This window comes from Artemia sp. Qi Xiang Cuo, chromosome 1 (genome assembly GCF_049724085.1).
Source record: "Artemia sp. Qi Xiang Cuo chromosome 1, ASM4972408v1, whole genome shotgun sequence".
Classification (NCBI taxonomy): Eukaryota; Metazoa; Arthropoda; class Branchiopoda; order Anostraca; family Artemiidae; genus Artemia; species Artemia sp. Qi Xiang Cuo.
Window position 1 is genome coordinate 104,881,263 of NC_142794.1, and position 20,225 is coordinate 104,901,487.

The 20,225-nt window shown below is 35.9% G+C and overlaps 1 protein-coding gene across 2 annotated transcripts in view; it reads right to left on the minus strand.

The window, feature by feature from the left end:
* Nucleotides 1-20,225, minus strand: part of Lmpt (four and a half LIM domains protein limpet) — a 277,526-nt gene that overhangs the window by 106,089 nt on the left and 151,212 nt on the right. Inside the window, exon 1 of one of the 2 annotated variants that reach the window (XM_089088406.1) lies at nt 16,995-17,161. The exons of the other annotated variant lie outside the window; for it this stretch is intronic. Coding sequence (XP_088944532.1) covers nt 16,995-17,134 — 140 coding nt within the window. The 5' untranslated portion in view covers nt 17,135-17,161. Of the gene's footprint in view, nt 1-16,994; nt 17,162-20,225 lie in introns of those variants that run through there. 2 annotated transcript variants of the gene reach the window in all.

Consider the following 20,225-nt stretch of genomic DNA (forward strand, 5'->3'; position numbering starts at 1 on the left):
AATTTCTTACGGATGATTCAGTCTGGAAAATTCTCCTTAGCAAACTTTTATTTGAAGAAGACTTTAATTTCAAATTTGTTTCTCGATCACTCCGGAAATGCCCCCTTTCGTGGAAATTTTTTCCCGAAAATTAAAGCACGCGGAAAATAGCCCCCGGATACCTCCCATGAACATCTTCACATGTAAAATTGAGTTGACAAAGAGAACGTAAGACAATTAAAAAGAATTTTGTATAGGAATTCTGTCAAATCCCCCCAGTATAAAATTTCCCCTGGAAAATTCTCCGCCAGATATTTCACTCCCCAAGGAAGATTTTCCCTATGAAAATCCACCCCGAGCACAAAATTGCCACCCCTCTCCCCCCAAAAAATGTCTGTATACTTCCCAATAACAAATACTAAACGTAAACAATGGTCAAATTTGATAACTTACATGCCTCTCCCATCTGACTCTGGGGTGACTATGGGGGGTCATTTTACTTCTAAGGACATAGTTATTTGATCTTTCAACTATACTAAACGAAATGGATATCTTAAAATTTTGACCAGATAACTTTAGGGGAAAGGGGGCGTGGGAGAGGGCCCTCCAATCTTTTTTGGTCACTTAAAAAACGGCACTAGAACTTTTAATTTCCGTTCGAATTCACCCTCTCCCAATCTTCTAAGACCATTATTTCGATAGGACTACCACTGGAAAAAAATAAAATAAACACGCATCCGTGATCTTTCTTCTGGCAAAAATAACAAAATTCCCCATTTTTGCATACAGGAGCTTGAAACATCTACAGTAGGGTTTTCTGGTGCGCCGAATCTGTTGGTGTGATTTTAATTAAGATTCCTAGAATTTTAGGGGATGTTTCCCTCCTATTTCAAAAGTCAGACAAATTTTCTCAGATTTGTAAATTTTTATGGGAAACACTTGATCAATCTTTTGTATTCAGAATTAGAATAAAGAGATGATTCTTTTGATGTATCTATTCATGTCAAATTCCATTTTTTAGAGTTTCGGGTGCTATTGAGCCGAGTAGCATTGTTTGATATTAGATAATATAGAAAAGCCTTTGTAATGCAGATACAGGCAAAGAGCTAACAACATTGGTGATAGTCAATCACACAATATAAGAACAGACGTAAATAAATTATTTTGTCTGCTTCAAACACCCTGAGCTTGGACATTTAAGCTTCAAACCACTAGGAAGCAGGGGTGAATCCACAACGTTTTCATTGGGGGGGGGGGGGCAAGAGGGGTCTACTTCCGGATATTCAAGGAGAATGGGCTATATAATAATTTTTTCTCCACATTACTGAGGGGCAACTACCCCCTTGCCCCTCCCAAAAGAGACCCCTGCTAGGAGGGAAAAGAGTAAGGAGCTCAACAAAATACATCGTACATCTACGTCTACAAATAACATATGTCTACAAAATGCATTCTGGATATATTGTAAATTTTTGTTTCGGGGTTTTCCAATAGGAAAACCTTGCAGAACCCCCAATATCATATGAGCCAGAATAAAAACCCAGCTATTTCCCTTAGGTGAATTGCTAGGTAAGGTCCTTTTTTTCAATTTTAATTATGACTAATGCCAACAAAATCTTAGGCAAATTTTAATAGCAATATTAAGATGAAATGTTTAATGTCATACCATTTTTCAGACCAATTGATTTTTTCTTCCGTGAAAGATTGTTTTACACAAAGAAATTCTACCGAAAGTAAAACCAGAACTTTCATTTTAGATAAAGGATAGAAAGACACACAGGTTGTCTTTGGGACTCAAGGCATCAAAGCTTTTCAAAGCATCATGTTATTGTCACTATTTTCGGTAAAGATGTTTTCAGTTAGGAGCAATGAAAGCTAAAGAGTCTGTTTTCCAGGTCAAATTTCTATAACCTATTTAAAGTCGATATTGTTTAGACACATGGTATAATGTGCTGTTGATAGAAAACGATTTATCAACTTATATCTCAATCTTAAAAAGGGTGTTTCAAAGAACTGTAAAATTTGGCAACAAAGATTTTAATGAAGCCAGACAAAGCATATTAAAATTAAGAGTAAAAGCATATTAAAAACATATAATACTAATATAGGTCAGTTTATCAAGTTTTCATTACTACCTATTTTCACCTGAAATTGTTCAGTACGAAACAATATGGAAATTGATTGTTGTGATATTATTATACATCTTTGACGAATTTGGTTACGTTGACACAGCCCAAGGGAAAAAATATTTTCCCAAACCATAAGAACTTAATTTTTTGTTGACAAACAGTATCTTAGCATTACCAACTTAAAAAAGTTTCTCTGGTGAAAGTAAAGGGCAAAGTTAAAACTTCAAACAACCAAAAATTACTGATTCACAGCTTACGTAAAATATTTTGGAAAAACTAAAAGAAACTGGCTCGTAACATGTCCTTATATTTGTAGAATTTTGAAAATTAGTAATTTATTGTAAGAACTGAACAGGTATAACAGAACAGAAATAGAAACAACAAATTCATTAAATGGCCCACAAAAAATAAAAACAATAATCCTTAAAGCTCTTAATAGTATTTTACCGACACGATGTTTTCTCTGTAAACAGATCTAGAAAGGCTAGTTTTCCGTAAAACGCCTTTTTTTTCTAGAATTCCACAAAACAAGGTAAAAACCATGAGCCAGTTTGTTTGAAACAGTTTTTCCAAAATATATTGTATAGACCTCAAGCAGTAATTTTCGTTCGTTTTAAGCTTCAACGTCGCTCTTTACTTCATCAGAAAAGATTGTATTTTAAAGCCTAATTTTCGTATGTAAATAGCGACGAAGACCCCTCTGTCTTTCCATCATAAACAACAAGCACAGCAATAGGGAAATACTTTTATAAAACAATGAAATGCAACTTTAAATGAATATTTCAACCCTATATTCAAGGGCTGTCTTCAGTAAAACAAATGATAAAAGAAGGTAAAAGAACCTACATTAAAATACAACCATTAAAACTAAAATATTTTCAAAACAGTCCTAGCATCACTACTTCAAGGAAGCTTAACTAGGACTTTTGCTAATATAAAGCGTCAAATATATGTTTAACTTCACATCTTTCTTAAAATTTGTCTTTAATATCTGGGATTTGTAGCAATGTATTTTTTTTCTTGGCGTCTTTGAGGAGTTGCAAATTGAAATTTAATTAACTATAAAGTTATTATTAAAATCAAAGACGTAGAGTTAAATACTTTACAAAAAAATTCTATTTTCCTTATTTTGTTTCTTTGACTTAGGCATTTTGGAAGAACTGGCATTAGGAATAAATCGGCACTTGACAGAGAACACTCAATTCAATAAATGTTCTTTCCAAGATTCGAGCTTCTATTACCGAAGCCACAAGTTCAGGATCAAACGCAAAACAGAAGCGCTTTATAAAAAACTAAAGCGCTTCTTAATGCTATTAAATAAAAAAACAAGTTTTTTAAACTGAAAGTAAGGAGCGACATTAAAACTTAAAACGAACAGAAATTATTCCGTATATGAAAGGGACTGTCCCCTCCTCAACGCCTCTCTCTTTACGCTAAAGTTTTTTATTGTTTTAAAAAATAAAGTTGTGAGACAGAGTCAAACTTTAGCGTAAAGAGCGAGGCGTTGAGGAGGGGACAGTCCCTTTCATATACGGAATAATTTCTGTTCGTTTTAAGTTTTAATGTCGCTACTTACTTTCAGTTTAAAAAACTTGTTTTTTTATTTAATTTTTGAACGTTTTTGAATAAATGCAGATTTTGATCTTGGCTCACCGTACATGAATAAATAAAACAAAATTTTCATATTAATTTACTTTTATTTAGTTAAATGGCTTTCTCGAAACTTGTGTAATTTTATTTACGAACGTTTTTATTAGTAATAAATATACGTAACTTACAAATTAACTTACGTAACGAACTTCTATATTCATATATTTTTAATTTGTTTATTAGGGGGTTCGCCCTCTAGTCAATACCTTGCTCTTTAAGCGAAACTTCGAATTTTGTTCCAATTCTTTAAAAATGACCGCTGAATCACAAAGGCCGTTAATTAGAATAAATAGCTCTTATGAAAGTACTAAAAAATCTTTGGCTTAAAGAGCGAGGTATTGACTAGGGGGTGAACCCAATCATATATGTAATATTTTCTGTTCGTTTGAAGTTTCGATGTTGCTGCTATTGCAGTTGAAATACTCGTTTTTTTATATTAAATTTCTGATCTTTTTTTAAATAATGCTGGGAAGCCCGGCGTCCCCTTCATAGCAATGCCCCTTCCATGAAAACTTCCTTCATGGAAAGATCCTCCCACATAAGCCCCGACCCACCCCCTTCCCCCACTACCAGGAAAAATCTCCCCTGAAAACGTCTGTATACTTCCAAATAACCAATGCTATATGTTAACATTGGGTAAAATTCATAACTTTCAGCCCTCCCCCCTGGAATGTCGGGGGATTAAGTCATCATAAAAGACATACTTAATATATTTTCGAACATGTTGAACAAAATGACTATCTCAAAATTTTGATTAGGTTACTTTGGGAAAAAATGAGCGTGGGAGGGGGCCTAGTTGCCCTCCATTTTTTTTGGTCACTTAAAAAGGGCACTAGAACTTCTAATTTCCATTCCAATGAGCCCTCTCACGATATTCTAGGACAACTAGGTCGATACGATCACCCCTAGGAAAAAAAACAACAAAAAAACAAATAAACACACACCCGTGATCTTTCTTCTGGCAAAAAATGCAAAATTCCACATTTTTGTAGATGGAAGCTTGAAACCTCTACAGTAGGGTTCGCTGATACGCTGAATATGATGGTGTGATTTTCTTTAAGGTTGTATAACTTTAAGAGGGTCTTCTCTACTTTTTTCAAAAATCAACCAAATTTTCTCAGGCGCTTAACTTTTGACGGGTAGGACTAAACTTAATGAAGCTTATATATTTGAAATCAGCATTAAAATCTGAATCTTTTGATGTATCTATTTGTATCAAAATACCGTTTTCAGGAGTTTCGGTTACCATTGAGCCGGGTCGCTCCTTACTTACAGTTCGTTACCACGAACTGTTTGATTTGTTCTTTCAAATTACGGGTTTACCCGTAATTTGAATGTATAAATGCATAAATTCAAAAATGCATAAATGTATAAATGCATATATAAATGCAGAAATGTATGAATTCATGGTATAAATTCAATACAATAAGGTAAGTCAGGCCTAAAAATTTTGAAACGGCTCGATGCGGCTTTTTAATGTTCCTTTTCACTATCTATTTAGGTATTTGTGTACAGTTAGGCCTTCTCAAGAGCAAAGACTATAACATTCTGCAAACAAAGTTATAAGATCCATAGGTAAAAGAGCTTAATTTTACTTTAACCCCATCTCGCCTAATTAGCAAATATAACCCAAATTGTATAATTCTCCTGCGTGTTTCCATTGCTTGATTACGTCGAAGTTGCCTCTTCTCCGTTGAATGATTCCGTACAGGATTTTTGTTCGGGGGGGGGGGGTACCCAATTTTTTCCTGTGGACTTTGTCTAACATCCTCGAGCAACATTACGTTAGCTCAAGACCGTTAGTCCACCCCTTGCGAACGAGGAAGCGTCCACTAGGCATACTTTCGTATCTTTAAGTTTTTTTGTTGTTTTTTTTTGTAAAGCAAAAACAAGACAACTATTTACAAACAGTTAAATACTACAAGCTAATTTTTTTTTTGAGACAGCAAAAACAGAACGCAAAAAGAAGCCAAATAGTAGAAGTAGTCTATATATTTTTTATTTTATTTTTTCTTAGCTAAAAGTAAGGGCGAATATCTATAAAACGAAATCCAGTCGACGATTTTTCTTCCCTGCAAAAATGTCAATGACCTTGTCTGGGCAGATGTTAACGTCCCTATGGGCTTCAAGGAGGGCTAAGCCACTCAATCGTTCTTCTCCTGTTGAATTTCTCAGCCAGGTTTTGAGCCTTCTGAGCGTTGAGAAACTTCTTTCCGGAGTAGCAGTGCTAACAGGTAACGTCGCAAGAACAGCCAGAAGAAGAAAAACATTTGGAAAAAAGGTGGCGTCGCATGCCTGAAGCGAAGACACAGCACAAGTAGGCCTCTTTGATACCGGAACATTCTCCTACTTGATGCGCCATAGCTCAATTTCTTGCTTCAGACAGTCTGGATCGGGAAGAATATCGCCATACAATTCAACCAATGACTCCAGGTTTAATGCCTTCAGATCGACAGAAACAATTTTGGCAGGAGAAAGAACGCTGAGATTTGACAGCAGTTTCTGGTGAAGCACAAATCGTTGCTTCAGCTTGGAAGTGAAGTGGTCCAGGAAAGGAATAAAGAGCGAGGTTCTATAGTGGTTGAGAAGGTCTGTATCGTCTGCATATATACTCCGGCCACCTCTCGTCCTTGGACGAGTCAGCTCAAGTCCTAACTCGCTGGCAAAACGCTGAGCTTCGTCGAAAATAGACGTGAAAGCAGTAGCAGCATTTCCTTTGTTTTTGAAAGGACAGTTTCCTTGTGCCTGCATGCAGCTGCCAAATCACAGTCAACTGACTGAAGAGTCTTGCACAGTGGAAGTGTAAGGCAGAAAAGCTCTTTGACCACATGGAGATACACGACAAATTGCGACTCCTTCATCGTGTCCAGCAACTGCGCCACTTTTGCGGAAGTTTCTGCATTTCCATTCTCTTCAAGAGCTTCCAGGGATCGCAGGCTTGGTCGGTACAGCTCAAGAAAACGCACGACTGAATCGTGGCGCTCCACCCATCTTGTTTCGCAGAGTCCAGTTAAAGTATGTTTCCTTGAATCCGGTAGTATTTTGTTGAAAATTCTGTTTCTTTTAAATTCTGTGTCCTGGGTGGGTAAGTATGGTAAAAACTGCAGACTTGTGACAAGACACCGAAGAAATGCTTAAACGTCAGAATAGAGCATACAGAAGAGATGACCAAGTTGAGACTGTGCGCACTACAATGGACGTAAAGCGCCTTCAGATACTTTTAACGTATAACAGCCTGGACACTCCTATGATGCCCACTCATCGCTGATCCACCGTCATATCCCTGACAAACCATCTTGTTCAGATTAAGACCAAGGCTTTCGAGAAATCGCAGGATTGATGAAGCCAGACCTTGCCCAGTCAAATCAGAAACTGGGGTAAAACTAAGGAAGTCCTCATGCAGGTTCCCTTTGAATGTGTAGCGGACGCAAAGAGACAGGTGCTCCGTGTTCGAAACGTCCGCCGTTTCATCGGCAAGCATCGAAAAGCATGGACTTGTGTTTACTCTTTCCACAATAGACTGCTGAAGAAGCTCCCGGATGCGGCGATAATACCATTCTGGATGATGGGAGAAAGATATGTGGCATTTCCGGCCGCAGAAAGAAGACGGTTCTTCAGAACACCGTCACCGTGTCTCACCCTCAGCCGCAGTTGTGCTCGGAAGCTGCCATCATTGTGGGAAGGTTCTGGATCCGAGACCGAAATGGGGCCGGAATCGTTAGTACCACGAAGGACAAGCTGTTGCCGCCCACAAAATATCTCCGTCTCATCAATTGGTTGAAACTTCTGGTGATTTTCTTGAACCTGCGCTTTCCTTGCCGCGTCTAGTTTGGTGAGCGATATTGTCCTGCCTTTTCTCCGAGACAGAAATGAAGTTTTCATCCGATACGATGCAGTTTCTATGAAACTCTGCTTGTAGGTGAGCTTTGAAGCACTCAATCGCATCCTTCCAGTTCCTGAATGGTTTGGTGACTAGATTCCCCAAGTGCTGGTGGCAGCCTTTGCCAGCTGTTTCTGACGAGAACAGAACGCAAAATCTGCAAAAAGCAGCATCCTCAGATGGAGAGTAGGACAACCAACTGAAACGAGTGAGCCAAAATACCTAAAACTTCAGCTTCCGTATTTCGGATACTTGTAAAATGTAGGAGATATCTGGAGTCCAAGGGCTCTTCGGCAAACGAAGTTTAGAATTTGCATCGAGACTGGAGGTTTTGTTGACAAAAGGACCGATGCCATTTGCAAACAACGACAGAGACTGGGTTGGTGTAGGTGCGTGTTGCGTCATGGTTGGTTCCAGGGTCCGTGATTCAGAAGCTTCAACGAGGGCTCCAGTGCCCTTCAGATCCACAGGTGTAGATGAATGCTCCGCAGACGTCCCGCTAACGCCACTGTCAGAAACATCCCTGGTCCGCTTGGGCGCGAAAACGACGTAATGTCACACTTCCTCTTCATGTTGAAAATCGCTCTTCTCTTATCCAAGTCCGAAATTGAACTGAACTGAAGTGACAATCTTGCACTCTTATAACATTTACCTCGAGCCCCCATTAATCCTAATTGACTATGCAAGGTCTGACCTTGCATAATAAGGCGAACATGGGGTTACCTGATTGTGTAAGGTGATCACATCCTTTTACCCACAAAATTGCAATAGGATTTTTGTATGCCACAAAATACAAAAGGATAATAGCGCATACTAACCTTAAATTACTATGCAAGGTCTGGTGAACATGGGGTTCCCTACGGTTACCTAATTGCGTAAGCTGATAAGCACCGTTTACCCACAAAATGTAATAGAATTTAGTATGGGAGCATATTTTTTTCTTGGTAAGGTTTTGTCTTTACAGGTATTTTTCCGACTAATTTCCGGCTCGGTCAAAAATTTCGGGGGGGGGGGGGTTCAAACCGGGTAAACCCCCCCTTCCCCCTGGATACGGCCTTGGTTGAATCTATTTGAAATTAAATACAAAAAAAGTTTTTTTTAGCTGAAAATAAGGTGCGAAATTAAAACTTAAAAGGACAGAAATTATTCTGCATATGAATGGGACTGTCCCCTCTTCAATACCTCGCTCTTTACGCTAAAGTTATTTATTTTGTTAAAAAATAAAGTTGTGAGACACAGTCAAACTTTAGCGCAAAGAGCGAGACGTTGAGGAGGGGACAGCCCCTTTCACATGCGCAACAATTTCTGTTCGTTTTAATTCTTAATTTCGCTCTTTACTTTCAGTTGAAAAAAATTGTTTTTTTATTCAATTTCTGAAAGTTTTTGATTAATGCAGCTTAGATTTTGGTTCAACGTCCATGAATAATTGAAACTAAATTTGCATATAATATAAATAATACATATAAATAATACAAATAGTTTTTTGTATTATTTAATTTCTGATCGTTTTTTTCAAATAATGCTGGGAAATCCAGCACCCCCTTCATAGCAATGTCCCATCCCCCATGGAAACTTCTTCCATGAAAAGATCCTCCCACGTAAGGAAAAAAATAAAATAAATTCGCATCCGTGATCTTTCTTCTGGCAAAAAAATACGAAATTCCAAATTTTTTCAGATAGAAACTTAAAACTTCTATAGCGGTGTTCTCTGACACGCTGAATCTGATGGTATGATTATCATTAAAGTTTTTTGACGTTTAGGGGGTGTTTACCCCTTTTTTGAAAATAAGACAAATTTTATCAGGCACGTGACTTTTGATGGGTGAGACTAAACTTGATGAAACTTATATATTTGAAATCAGCAGTAAAATATGATTCTCTTAATGTATCTATTGGTATCAAAACTCTGTTTTTAGAGTCTCGGTTACTATTTGAGCCGGGTCGCTCGTTACTTACAGTTTGTTACCACGAACTGTTTGAAAAAGCGACTTAATCTAGAAACAGAAATATGCGCAGGAAATATGTAATTTGGGCTATAGATTTGCGTATTAAGGAGGGAGATAAGAATTAGTCAATTATTTTTAGTGATGATATAAGCAAATACTTTTGGTTTTTGTATGTTTTTTTTCGTAATTTTATGAAGTTACCTGCGCACTAGTTCTTTTGGTAGCAACTGAGTGGGGTTGCCTGCTCTCCATTCTCCAGGTTTTGCTCCAGATTAGATTTTGAAATATCCATTTTATGGAGTCCTTTCATTGGAAAACGCCCCTTTTCAGATCATTTACAAAATAAAAAAAAGGGCAATTATGGTATCATATGGAACGCGATGATGGTGGTATCAAGTCAACTTTATAAAATTCAACTGCACATAAAAATTAGCTGTTAAATGAGCTCTTAAACAGCTTTCTGTCATGTCGCATTAGCCTTCTAGTTCTACAAGGGGATAGACAGTTTCTGAATAATATTAAGGGAGTACGAGGGAGAAATATTAAAGAGGGGGATTGTAAACCTTGGAATTAGAGTTTTAAACCATGGAGATTATAATAAAAGCCGTTTCATTCTTCACAGCTTTTCCGTTCCAAAAACCAAACCCAAAGCGCAATTTCGGGATGCCATATGGCACTGTATGACGGCGTTATCAAGTCAAATTTATAAAAAAAATATCGTATATAGAATTCAGATTCTAAGTTTGTCCTTAAACAGCTCTCTATGATGTTTCAGTACCCCGGTAGTGACAGAGGAAAAACAAAAGAGGACACGTCAGTGCTACCCATGAAAAAGGGGATTTCCTTGTTTTCAATGGTTTTTGAGGGTTGTCGTCCTCAAAAACCTAGTTTCCAAAACTTTCAACTACGTTGAACAAAATAGCTATCTCAAAATTTTGGTTGGATGTGTTTGGGGAAAAAGTAGGCGTGAGAGGGGGTTTAGTAGGAGGCTGTAAGTTCCCTGTATGTGGCTTTTTATAATGATGATTCCATTAGGTGCGGGCTATTTTTGAACATTTCTGTAAATGTGTCTTAAAAAAATGATATTCTACTATTAAGCATAATTGAAATAATTCCTTAATATACTACAAATGACTGTTTTTTCTCACTAGACAGTTTTTTTAAAGACTTTTTTAGACTTTTGCTTACTATGGGCCTTGGCTCACTCCTTACTAAGTTGCAACTATCCTAGTAGAGTCATATCATAGTTTCTTCTCTAGCTGTGACCGATGATTAGACTAAAAATGCCTTCTGTGAGTCTTTGTCAGATTTTCACTAGCAAGCATAAATAGTTCCAAAATAATACCTTGTCAATACTGACGAAAGCTATAAAACAATGGTTTTGAAAGCAACATTCACCTAAACAAAACATAATTGTTACTAATTCCAAGATAAAAAAAACTGTTCAGTTTCAAATTGCAAGTCATGGGTAGTTGACATAGGAATATCTCCAACAATTGAGGAGAGGAGATGTGAGAACATGTCTAAGAAGGTGTTCAATCTTGAGGGAAAATGCATTATCAAATATAAAATGTTGATTAATTCTAGGGCGTTAAATTTCAGCAGTTATTGTAGATTAATTAGAATTTCCTGTTTTCCCAAGAACGAAGGTTACATATCTGTGCTTGACAAATTTAATTCTCTTGTACTGAGACTGTCAATGTAGATTGAATGAATGAATGATTTTATTACGTGACTGCACCAAACAGGTATTTCACGCTACATTACTATATAACTACATTTATACACAAACACTAAAATACTTACAAAAGAAAAAAAAAAGAAAAAAAGGATATAAAAACTACACATTCACTAAACACTCCTCAGAAAACTTTCCCAATAACCTCAAACATCAAATCTATTCGTGTTATACAGGAATTTCTTCACTATGTTCCTAACATTTTTATCACCAATTATCAAACTTAAATCAAAAGGGAAGCTAACATTATGTTCTCTCAATTCAAAAATCATATTAAACCTCTGACGAACATAAAAAGGACTATCATACAGGACATGCTCACAGTTTTCTATACATCCACATTCACACGTTGGGCTATCCGTCATGCCTATTCTATGTAAAAAATAATTCAGTTTCGAATGGCCTGTTATAAACTGAGTTAAGATATAGCTTGGTTCAAGTTTTTGCGCACAAATTAAACCTTATTTACATTTGAAAAATCTAACAGGCCAACTACTCATATAATTTTCAAATATTAAATGCCCTTTATTATATAGAGCATTTTTTAAAACACTACGGTTCAGTTGGAAAGTTGAAAAATAATTTTCCATCAGAAACTCAACTCCTAGCAACTCAGCAACTATTTCATCGGTAAAAACGCTATGATCAACGGAGTATCTATTTAAAGGGAAACTAGGATGCACAATATCTGGCCAAAAAGGGGGACGTCCTTTTTTAACAAACCTCATCACTGCCAGTTCTATTGCTCTTAGACCGGTTGGAAGGACACCAGACAGGGCTGTAATAACATGATTTTGAGTAGTTCTAAACGACTTTGAAATAGTTAGGGTTGAACATCTTTGTGGTGACTGTAACATATTCTGTATATTTTTTTTTTCTTAAGGCCCCAATCCATACTGAAGCAGCATACAAAATAGTACTTTCAATTACTGACTTATACAATTTTCTAAGAGCGAAAGGCTTTAAGCCCCAGGTCATCCTTGCCGCGCTTAAAAGACGACTCGAATGTTTCTTAGCTTCATTAATTCTGCATGTTACATCTTCTGTCCAAAGAAGTTTCCTATCTAAAATTACACCCAAATATCGAACTTTATCCTTAACTTCAATAATGTCGCCTCCAAATACTAAATTAACGTAGGGTGTTTTATGTCTATTTGTGAATAAGACGGCCTCTGTTTTTAATGTGTCAAATGTTAATTTATTATTTAATGCCCATTTGTCAATATAGATTACAACTATTAAAAAAACATACATATATAAATAAAGTCTCATATGAAATGGAATTATCGTTGCGCTTCTAAAAATACTGCAGCCAAATTCTACACTTTGAGTGGCGAGAACAAATTTTCGTTGACTCCAAATGCCTAAGATGCAGAGGCAAAATTTTAGAGAACAATTAAAAGACTGGGCTCTCACTAAACCAGAAACAAAAATATGCATACATTCTCATTTTTTAGAGGCTATCACTATTTCCACTACTCTTTTATCCAAATTTCAGGCGTTAGCTGAATTTCATTAGGATGAATTTTACAGGGTTGAATTTTGTAAGAAATAAACTCACAGGGAATATTTCATACAAACAATTAAAATTTTAGCCATAGGAGTCGCAAATAGCCCTTTAAAACAAAATTTACTTTGATATTTTGTTTCTTCCTGAAAAAGTCTGAGCTCTAAAAATAATTCGAAAAGGCATAATCTCTTGAACTAGAAGGACTGCCTACAAAAGGTACACTTTTTACGTGCTTTATATGATTTAAAAAGGATCGTACGCACTCTCAAAGCTCAGACTGCCAAAATCTACTTAATAAACTGAACCCTTACAAAACTCAAACTGCCAAAACTGATCCACGCAAAATGTAACTCACCCATAGTTCAAGCCACATAAAATCATATCTTTCGAAAGAATGAAGCCACCAAAAACTCAACTAACACAAGACTTAGCCAAGAAATAATCTGTCCAAGCAATTAAAATCAAACAAATTTCAACCAGGCAAAACTCATCGAGTCAATCTGATATGAGAAGGGTGACTGCCCTTCTTCACAGGCGTGATAATAGCTATTGAAAAACTGCTGAAAATGTTTTGAACCCTGGACTCATTTCAAATTAATTGCTGAAAATCCTCCAGTCCACAAGTTTTACCCATTGCTGTCAATGATTTGCATGCAAAAAAAGGTAGATCACGATTCTTACCTTTATGAAAACATACGAGCAAAACAAAACCATTTCGAGAAGTATATAAACTAAAAGCGAAAATATAGTAAAATGCCTTTTCAAGCTTAACCAAGATGTCTAATTTATAAAATATTTTTCTTTTTATTATTTTTAATGGTAATTAAGTATTTTTTTAGTTTCTAATTTTCCGAAGCCCTACCAAGGATCAAATAAGCTTTATAAATAAGCTTTATAAGAAATGTCAAATAAGCCATTTGTCAAATAAGCTTTATAAGAAATGAAATAAAAAAACAAGTTTTTTTAACGGAAAGTAAGGAACGACGTTAAAACTTAAAACGAACAGAAATTATTCCGTATATGAAAGGGGCTGTCCCCTCCTCAACGCCTCGCTCTTTACGCTAAAGTTTTTTATTGTTTAAAAAAATGGAGTTGTGAGAAAGTCAAACTTAAGCGTAAAGAGCGAGGCGTTGAGGAGGGGCCTCTTTCATATACGGAATAATTTCTGTTCGTTTTAAGTTTTAACGTCGTTCCTTCCTTTCAATTAAAAAAAACTTGTTTTTTTATTTATTTATGAACGTTTTTGAATTCATGCAGGTTTTGATTTTGGCTCACCACACATGAATAATTAAAACAAAATTTGCATATTAATTTTACTTTTATTTGGTTAAATGGCTTTCTCGAAACTTGTCTAATTTTATTCACGAACGTTTTTATTAGTAGTAAATATACGTAACTTACGAATCAACTTACGTACCGAACTTCTATATTCATATATTTTTAATATGTATATTAGGGGGTTCACCCCCTAGTCAATACCTTGCCCTTTAAGCTAAATGTCGAATTTTGTTCAAATTCTTTAAAAATGACCTCTTAATCACAAAGGCCGTTAATTAGAATAAATAGCTCTTATGAAAGTACCAAAAAATTCTTTGTCTTAAAGAGTGAGGTATTGACTATGAGATGAACCCAATCATATACGTAATGTTTTCTGTTTCTTTTTAAGTTTTGATGTTGCTCCTTACTTTCAGTTGAAAAACTTGTTTTTTTTTAATTTAATTTCTGGTCTTTTTTTATTAATGCTGGGAAATCCGGCGCCCCATTTTTAGTAATGTCCCTTCTCCCATGAAAACTTACTTCATGGAAAGATCCTCCCACATAACCCCCGACCCTCCCCCCACTACCAGAAAAAATCCCCCCTGAAAACGTCTGTATACTTCACAATAACTGATACTATATGCTACCATTGGGTAAGGTTCATAACTTTCAGCCCTCCCCCCAGGGACTTCGGGGGATTAATTCATCCTAAAAGACATATTTATCATATTTTCGACCATGCTGAACAAAATGGCTATCTCAAAATTTTGATCTGGTGACGTGGGAAAAAAATGAGCGTGGGAGGGGGCCTAGTTGCCCTCCATTTTTTTGTTCACTTAAAAATGGCACTATAACTTTTGATTTTCGTTCGAATGAACCCTCCCACGATATTCTAGGACCGTTGGGTCGATACGATCACCCCTGGGGAAAAAAGAACAAAAACAAAAACAAATAAACACGCATCCGTGATCTTTCTTCTGGCATAAAATGGAAAATTCCACATTTTTGTAGATAGGAGCTTGAAACCTCTACAGTAGGGTTCTCTGATACGTTGAATATGATGGTGTGATTTTCAGTAAGATTCTATAGCTTTCAGGGGGTCTTTCATCCTTTTTTCGAAAATCCGCCAAATTTTATCAGGCACGTAACTTTTGATGGGCAGGACTAAACTTGATTAAACTTATATATTTGAAATCAGCATTAAAATCAAATTCTTTTGATCTATCTATTGGTATCAAAATCCCGTTTTCTAGAGTTTCGGTTACCATTGAGCCGGGTCGCTCCTTACTTACAGTTCGTTACCACGAACTGTTTGACATAATAATGTTCGTAAGTCATTTAAAGGAGAGTCTGGGGGTCACAGCACACTGAATTTCTGGAATAAAAAAGAAAATAGAGAAATTGGATGTTTTGACAGGAATTAGAATGAATCGAGATCATGGTAAATTCTTTTGTACCGGGTGGTTTGAATTGGAACGCTACTTTGATCAAGAAAATTTTTTTTTTTTGACAATCTGTTTTTTCGTTCTATTTTTCAAGCTGACTGCAGAAGAAAATTCTGGGTTATAAGGAATAGGTAAAATTCGTTGTATTTTCAGAAGCCGTTTGATTGTGGCTAAGAGATATAGGCTCGCCCTTCTTAGTACAATAACTTATTAAAAGTAAATTTCTTGTTCAGTCCTCATTGACTTTCGCTGAGCGGGCATTCAAGTAGTTCATTTAATACATCTCAGGAACTCTTTAGCTTTTGAATTTCTCCTTTTTTTTTTACTAACATTACTATGCTCTCTGTAATTAGCTGTACATTTTTTTTGTATTTTCAACTTGTTTTAATAATGAACATATTAATATTCTTAGGAATTATTACAACAATTTAATGTTTTTCGGTACTGGCGAGATCTTGAAGGAAACCTCCCTGCTATAAATAAAATCATGGTCCCAGTTTTTATTATTATTATTATTATTATTATTAATAAATTACTACATTTGATGATCTTGAATTCACCTTTATGTGGCATTTAAATTCTGGCGCAAATTACTACATTTCTTGGCACTACAAGTTCCCTTTGAAGTATGCCAAACTAATATAAAACTGAAAAATAAAGTTCATTTAAAAAAAAACAGGTAAAATTTTAGCTTATGGGTTTCTTGTAATTTTGGAAAGTAATTTAAATTCAGAACCATTGCCTTTATTATACCCAGGGAAGTAATTTTAAAGTATCTACTCTCCCCCCTCTCCCCTTCAAAGAGTTCCACCTTTTACGGGATAGCGCAAACTTTACGTTCTAAAAGTGAAATTTTAGAAAATAGACGCTGCACAAATGAGGCTTGATAAAAAAAAACCCTGGGGCTTATCCTGGGCTGAATCTTGATTTATTAGGGCTTAAAATAGCTTGGGAAATATGTTTTGAAATTTCACTAAGTTATCAGAGCTTTGTGTATCAGAGCAAAGCGTAGAATCAAGAAGAAGTCGATTAGAATCAAGGAATTTTTTTTCACAGCTAAAGCAAATAGGCTATGGACTTGTCTTTTAAGTAATTGTCTAAATGTTAGAAATTAGGAAGAACTGGAGAAAGGATTTTGAATTCACCTTTATGAGGCATAATTTAAATTCTGGCAGTTTTGTTTTTCTAATTAAGCTACATTCCAAAATGGAAAAAAAACAAACGTCTATAATCCTATAAAAAATATGTCTAATGCAATCAGCTTCATTTTATTTTCCAAAATCAAGAGATATCTAATATTATGTAGTAATTTTTAAAATATATCACAGCAGTTTTTTAAAGGCAAGAGATACCGATCATAAGCTATGCTTTGGTTATCCATCAATTCGAAGTGCAAAAATTAAACACTTCGCCAAATAAGCAATATGTTTAACTTAATCAAAATGGTTTTGCTTTGCTCGTACTTATCCTCATTTTTGGGTTGAGGTGCAACATTTTCCTTGGAATTTTCCTCGACCTCTTCTACTTTCTTCTTCGAAGAGGTGGTCTTTTTCACTTTCTTTGTTTTCTTTTCAACAGAGACTTGCACTTCAATATCTGCCATGATTGAAATCACAAACGAAACTAAAGCACTAAGTTCTCCCCCGCAGTAGCTTGTAAATTAACACTGGACAGAAATAGACGGGGACCGAGAGGTTGCCTTCGTAATGTCGCAATTTCTTCTAAGGAACTAGTAGAACCTGGATAATTACCAGGACCTTGAAGGATGTCTTCTTTTAACAAAACTTGTCAACGCTCTTGTCGAAACTAGATGTGACATCTGTTTTTGCAGATTTTGTCCAAGATGATCTGATTATCAATTTCCGGTTTAAAAAATATATATCAACTTGAAAGGAAACATTCTGACAAATTGAGATAATTAAACACGAAAGTAAAAGAAAGTCAGTAGAAATTTACGGAGAGGTGGGGATAAGCAACAAAGATTTCTTTTAAAAGGTCTCAAGCTTATAGAAAGACAGAAAACAGACAGCAATCAATCATTCTTTCCAGAAGACTGGGAGGTGACAATAGGTTGTGCTGAAAAAAAAAATTCCAGAAAGTTACTGTATTTGCCGCAAAATTTTATGATTTTGCTCTTTTGGATATTTGTCATCTTCTAGACACGTAGGAGGGCGCGGGGGGGGGGGATAGCCATTTTCCCCAAATTTATCCTGCCATGTTTCGCCCATGTTGTTGTATGTCCTTAGCTGGGTCTAGCCAATGTTTTACCTGCAATGGGCAAAAGATATTCTGAAAGCAGAAGTAGGGACGAGACTGTAGATATCCTTATTTCAAAACACAGTTTATATAATTAGCAGTATAATCTTTCCCTATCTCACCCATTATAAAAACCCGGCCCGAGGTGCAAGTGCTCCAGAGAACATATAAACATAAGCGACAGTAGATCTTTGCACGGGTAGACAAGTCAGATCTCTCTTGAACACGAAACATGGCTTCAACGTTGGAACACTAACGTTGAAGAAACCAATTTTAAATTAATTTATTCCAATACATACATCAAAATCGGTAATTAGTAGTACAATGTTATTATTAGATGTTTTTAGGAATTAAAAATAGGTTTAAAAGTCTCAAATTGGTTTCAAAAAATGAGAGGAGGTGTTTGGACGCGCCGATATAAATATATATATATATATATATATATATATATATATATATATATATATATATATATATATATATATATATATATATATATATATATATATATATATATATATATATATATATATATATATATATATATATATGTATATATAATTAGTTCAGATGTTTATAGGAATTACAAGTAGGTTTCGAAGTCTCGAGTTGGTCTCAATCAGGAACCCTTAACACTATCTAAATTCACAAAGTGCAAAGATTTTCAAACAGAGATGTTAATTGTTTAAAGTTCAGGAAAGGTCTGCCCATTTCATACGGAAACATAGATTGAAAACGAAACTAGTTCTTATCTCGGCTCTCCACCAAAACAGGTAACTAGACTTTTCAAGTATCACAGGAACTACAATCTGAGAAAATAAATATCACGACGTGGAAAAAAATGATAAACCATCCAGTTGTGGATCCAGAGGGGGGGGCGAGGCGTAACCCCTAAAGTAGTCTAAAGTAGTGTAATTTACCTAATTAACGCATGTTTGCATTAATTAAACTTCCTCCTAACGTAAGTTTATCGGATCAACCTATTTTGCCCCCCCCTAAAAAATCCCGGATCAGCCCCTGAAACCATCACACCTATTCCACCAGCTATTGGAAGAAAAAAAATTCCTTATTTTCACAAATTTCATCAAACCCCGCCCCCTTTTTTATAAAATCCTATATAGGCCAATCAGTTGAGTCCACTGTATATAGATAATGGATTGTCATAATTTGTATATAAATTAAGTCATACCTGTGAGATGGGACAGTTGCAAACCACTTGGCCGGCTCACCAAGTTTTTTGCTGCTTTCGCAATTACGAACAATGCACTTTCTAACCATTTCTCATTGATTGACGCAAACACACTAATCCATAAGTGCACAAATAAGTGGGAGGAGCTTTTTGTTCGCACCGAGGATGAAGAGCCAGAAATCTTCTGCGGTAAACTTACTGCTAATTATATAAACTGTGTTTCAAAACCACAAATTAAGAAGTTTATTTATTAGTAAATAGATTATTAATTATGCTTAAGGATTGTTCTAGGTACCCGGCTGACTGACCGTATTTCAAACAATAGGCTATACGAAAAATTTGGTTCAATACCACTCTCTAGGGCTATATTGAAAGAATTGTCTGTGGTTAGAAGACAATCAACACTGAGAATCCATATATAGAAGCCTGCATATATATAATGCCAGAAGCCCGGCGACTTCGCCGTCGGGCCCCGGCACTCGCCAAGCGGCAGGTTTCTACATATGAATTCTCATTTTCACTTGCCTTCTAACCACAGACAATTTGAGCCTTTTCTTGATGTCCTGGCGTCACCATAGGTTTGATAAAGCCACCGTGGGGGAAATATGAACTCTTTCTAAGAGTTGTGACCTATTCAGATCGTTCTTGTAGCCAGAAATTTCAATTTGTCAGTTTTAAGAAGAAAAAAAAAACTATGTAACCAATATCGCTGACGGGCCCTGGCATGGCTACGCGACAGGGTTGTATACATTGATTCTCATTGTCACTTACCTTGTCACCGCAGACAATGTGAGCCTTTTCGTTTTAAGTAGCAACCTCCAAGTGAGTCAGCTTTGTTTGCTATTCTTTCCGCAGGAAAATGGAGGCCGTTGAAGAGTCCCAATGACTTGTATTCCACAGTTGCATAGTTTATGGCATCTTGATAGGTTTGTACTAGATTTTGCGCCACATTTTTTGCCATCGAAGATTGAAACATTAAATCTTTCCAGTCGTACATTTTTCAGCCCTACATTAAGTGAAATACTCCATTCTTTCGCATATACCCAGATTGAACATATGAACCCTTCTTTTTTCTTATCATTACAAATGTTCCTGCTTCTTTCACTATGACGCAAATAGCCTAACCTTAATTTAACAACCCTTACATAAGACTATTTTTTAAACTTATCTCAAATATAAAAAGTATAAACGGGTTCTAGGTGCTTAACCCCCCCCCCCCAGTGAATACCCTACTGGAAAATACCCCCCC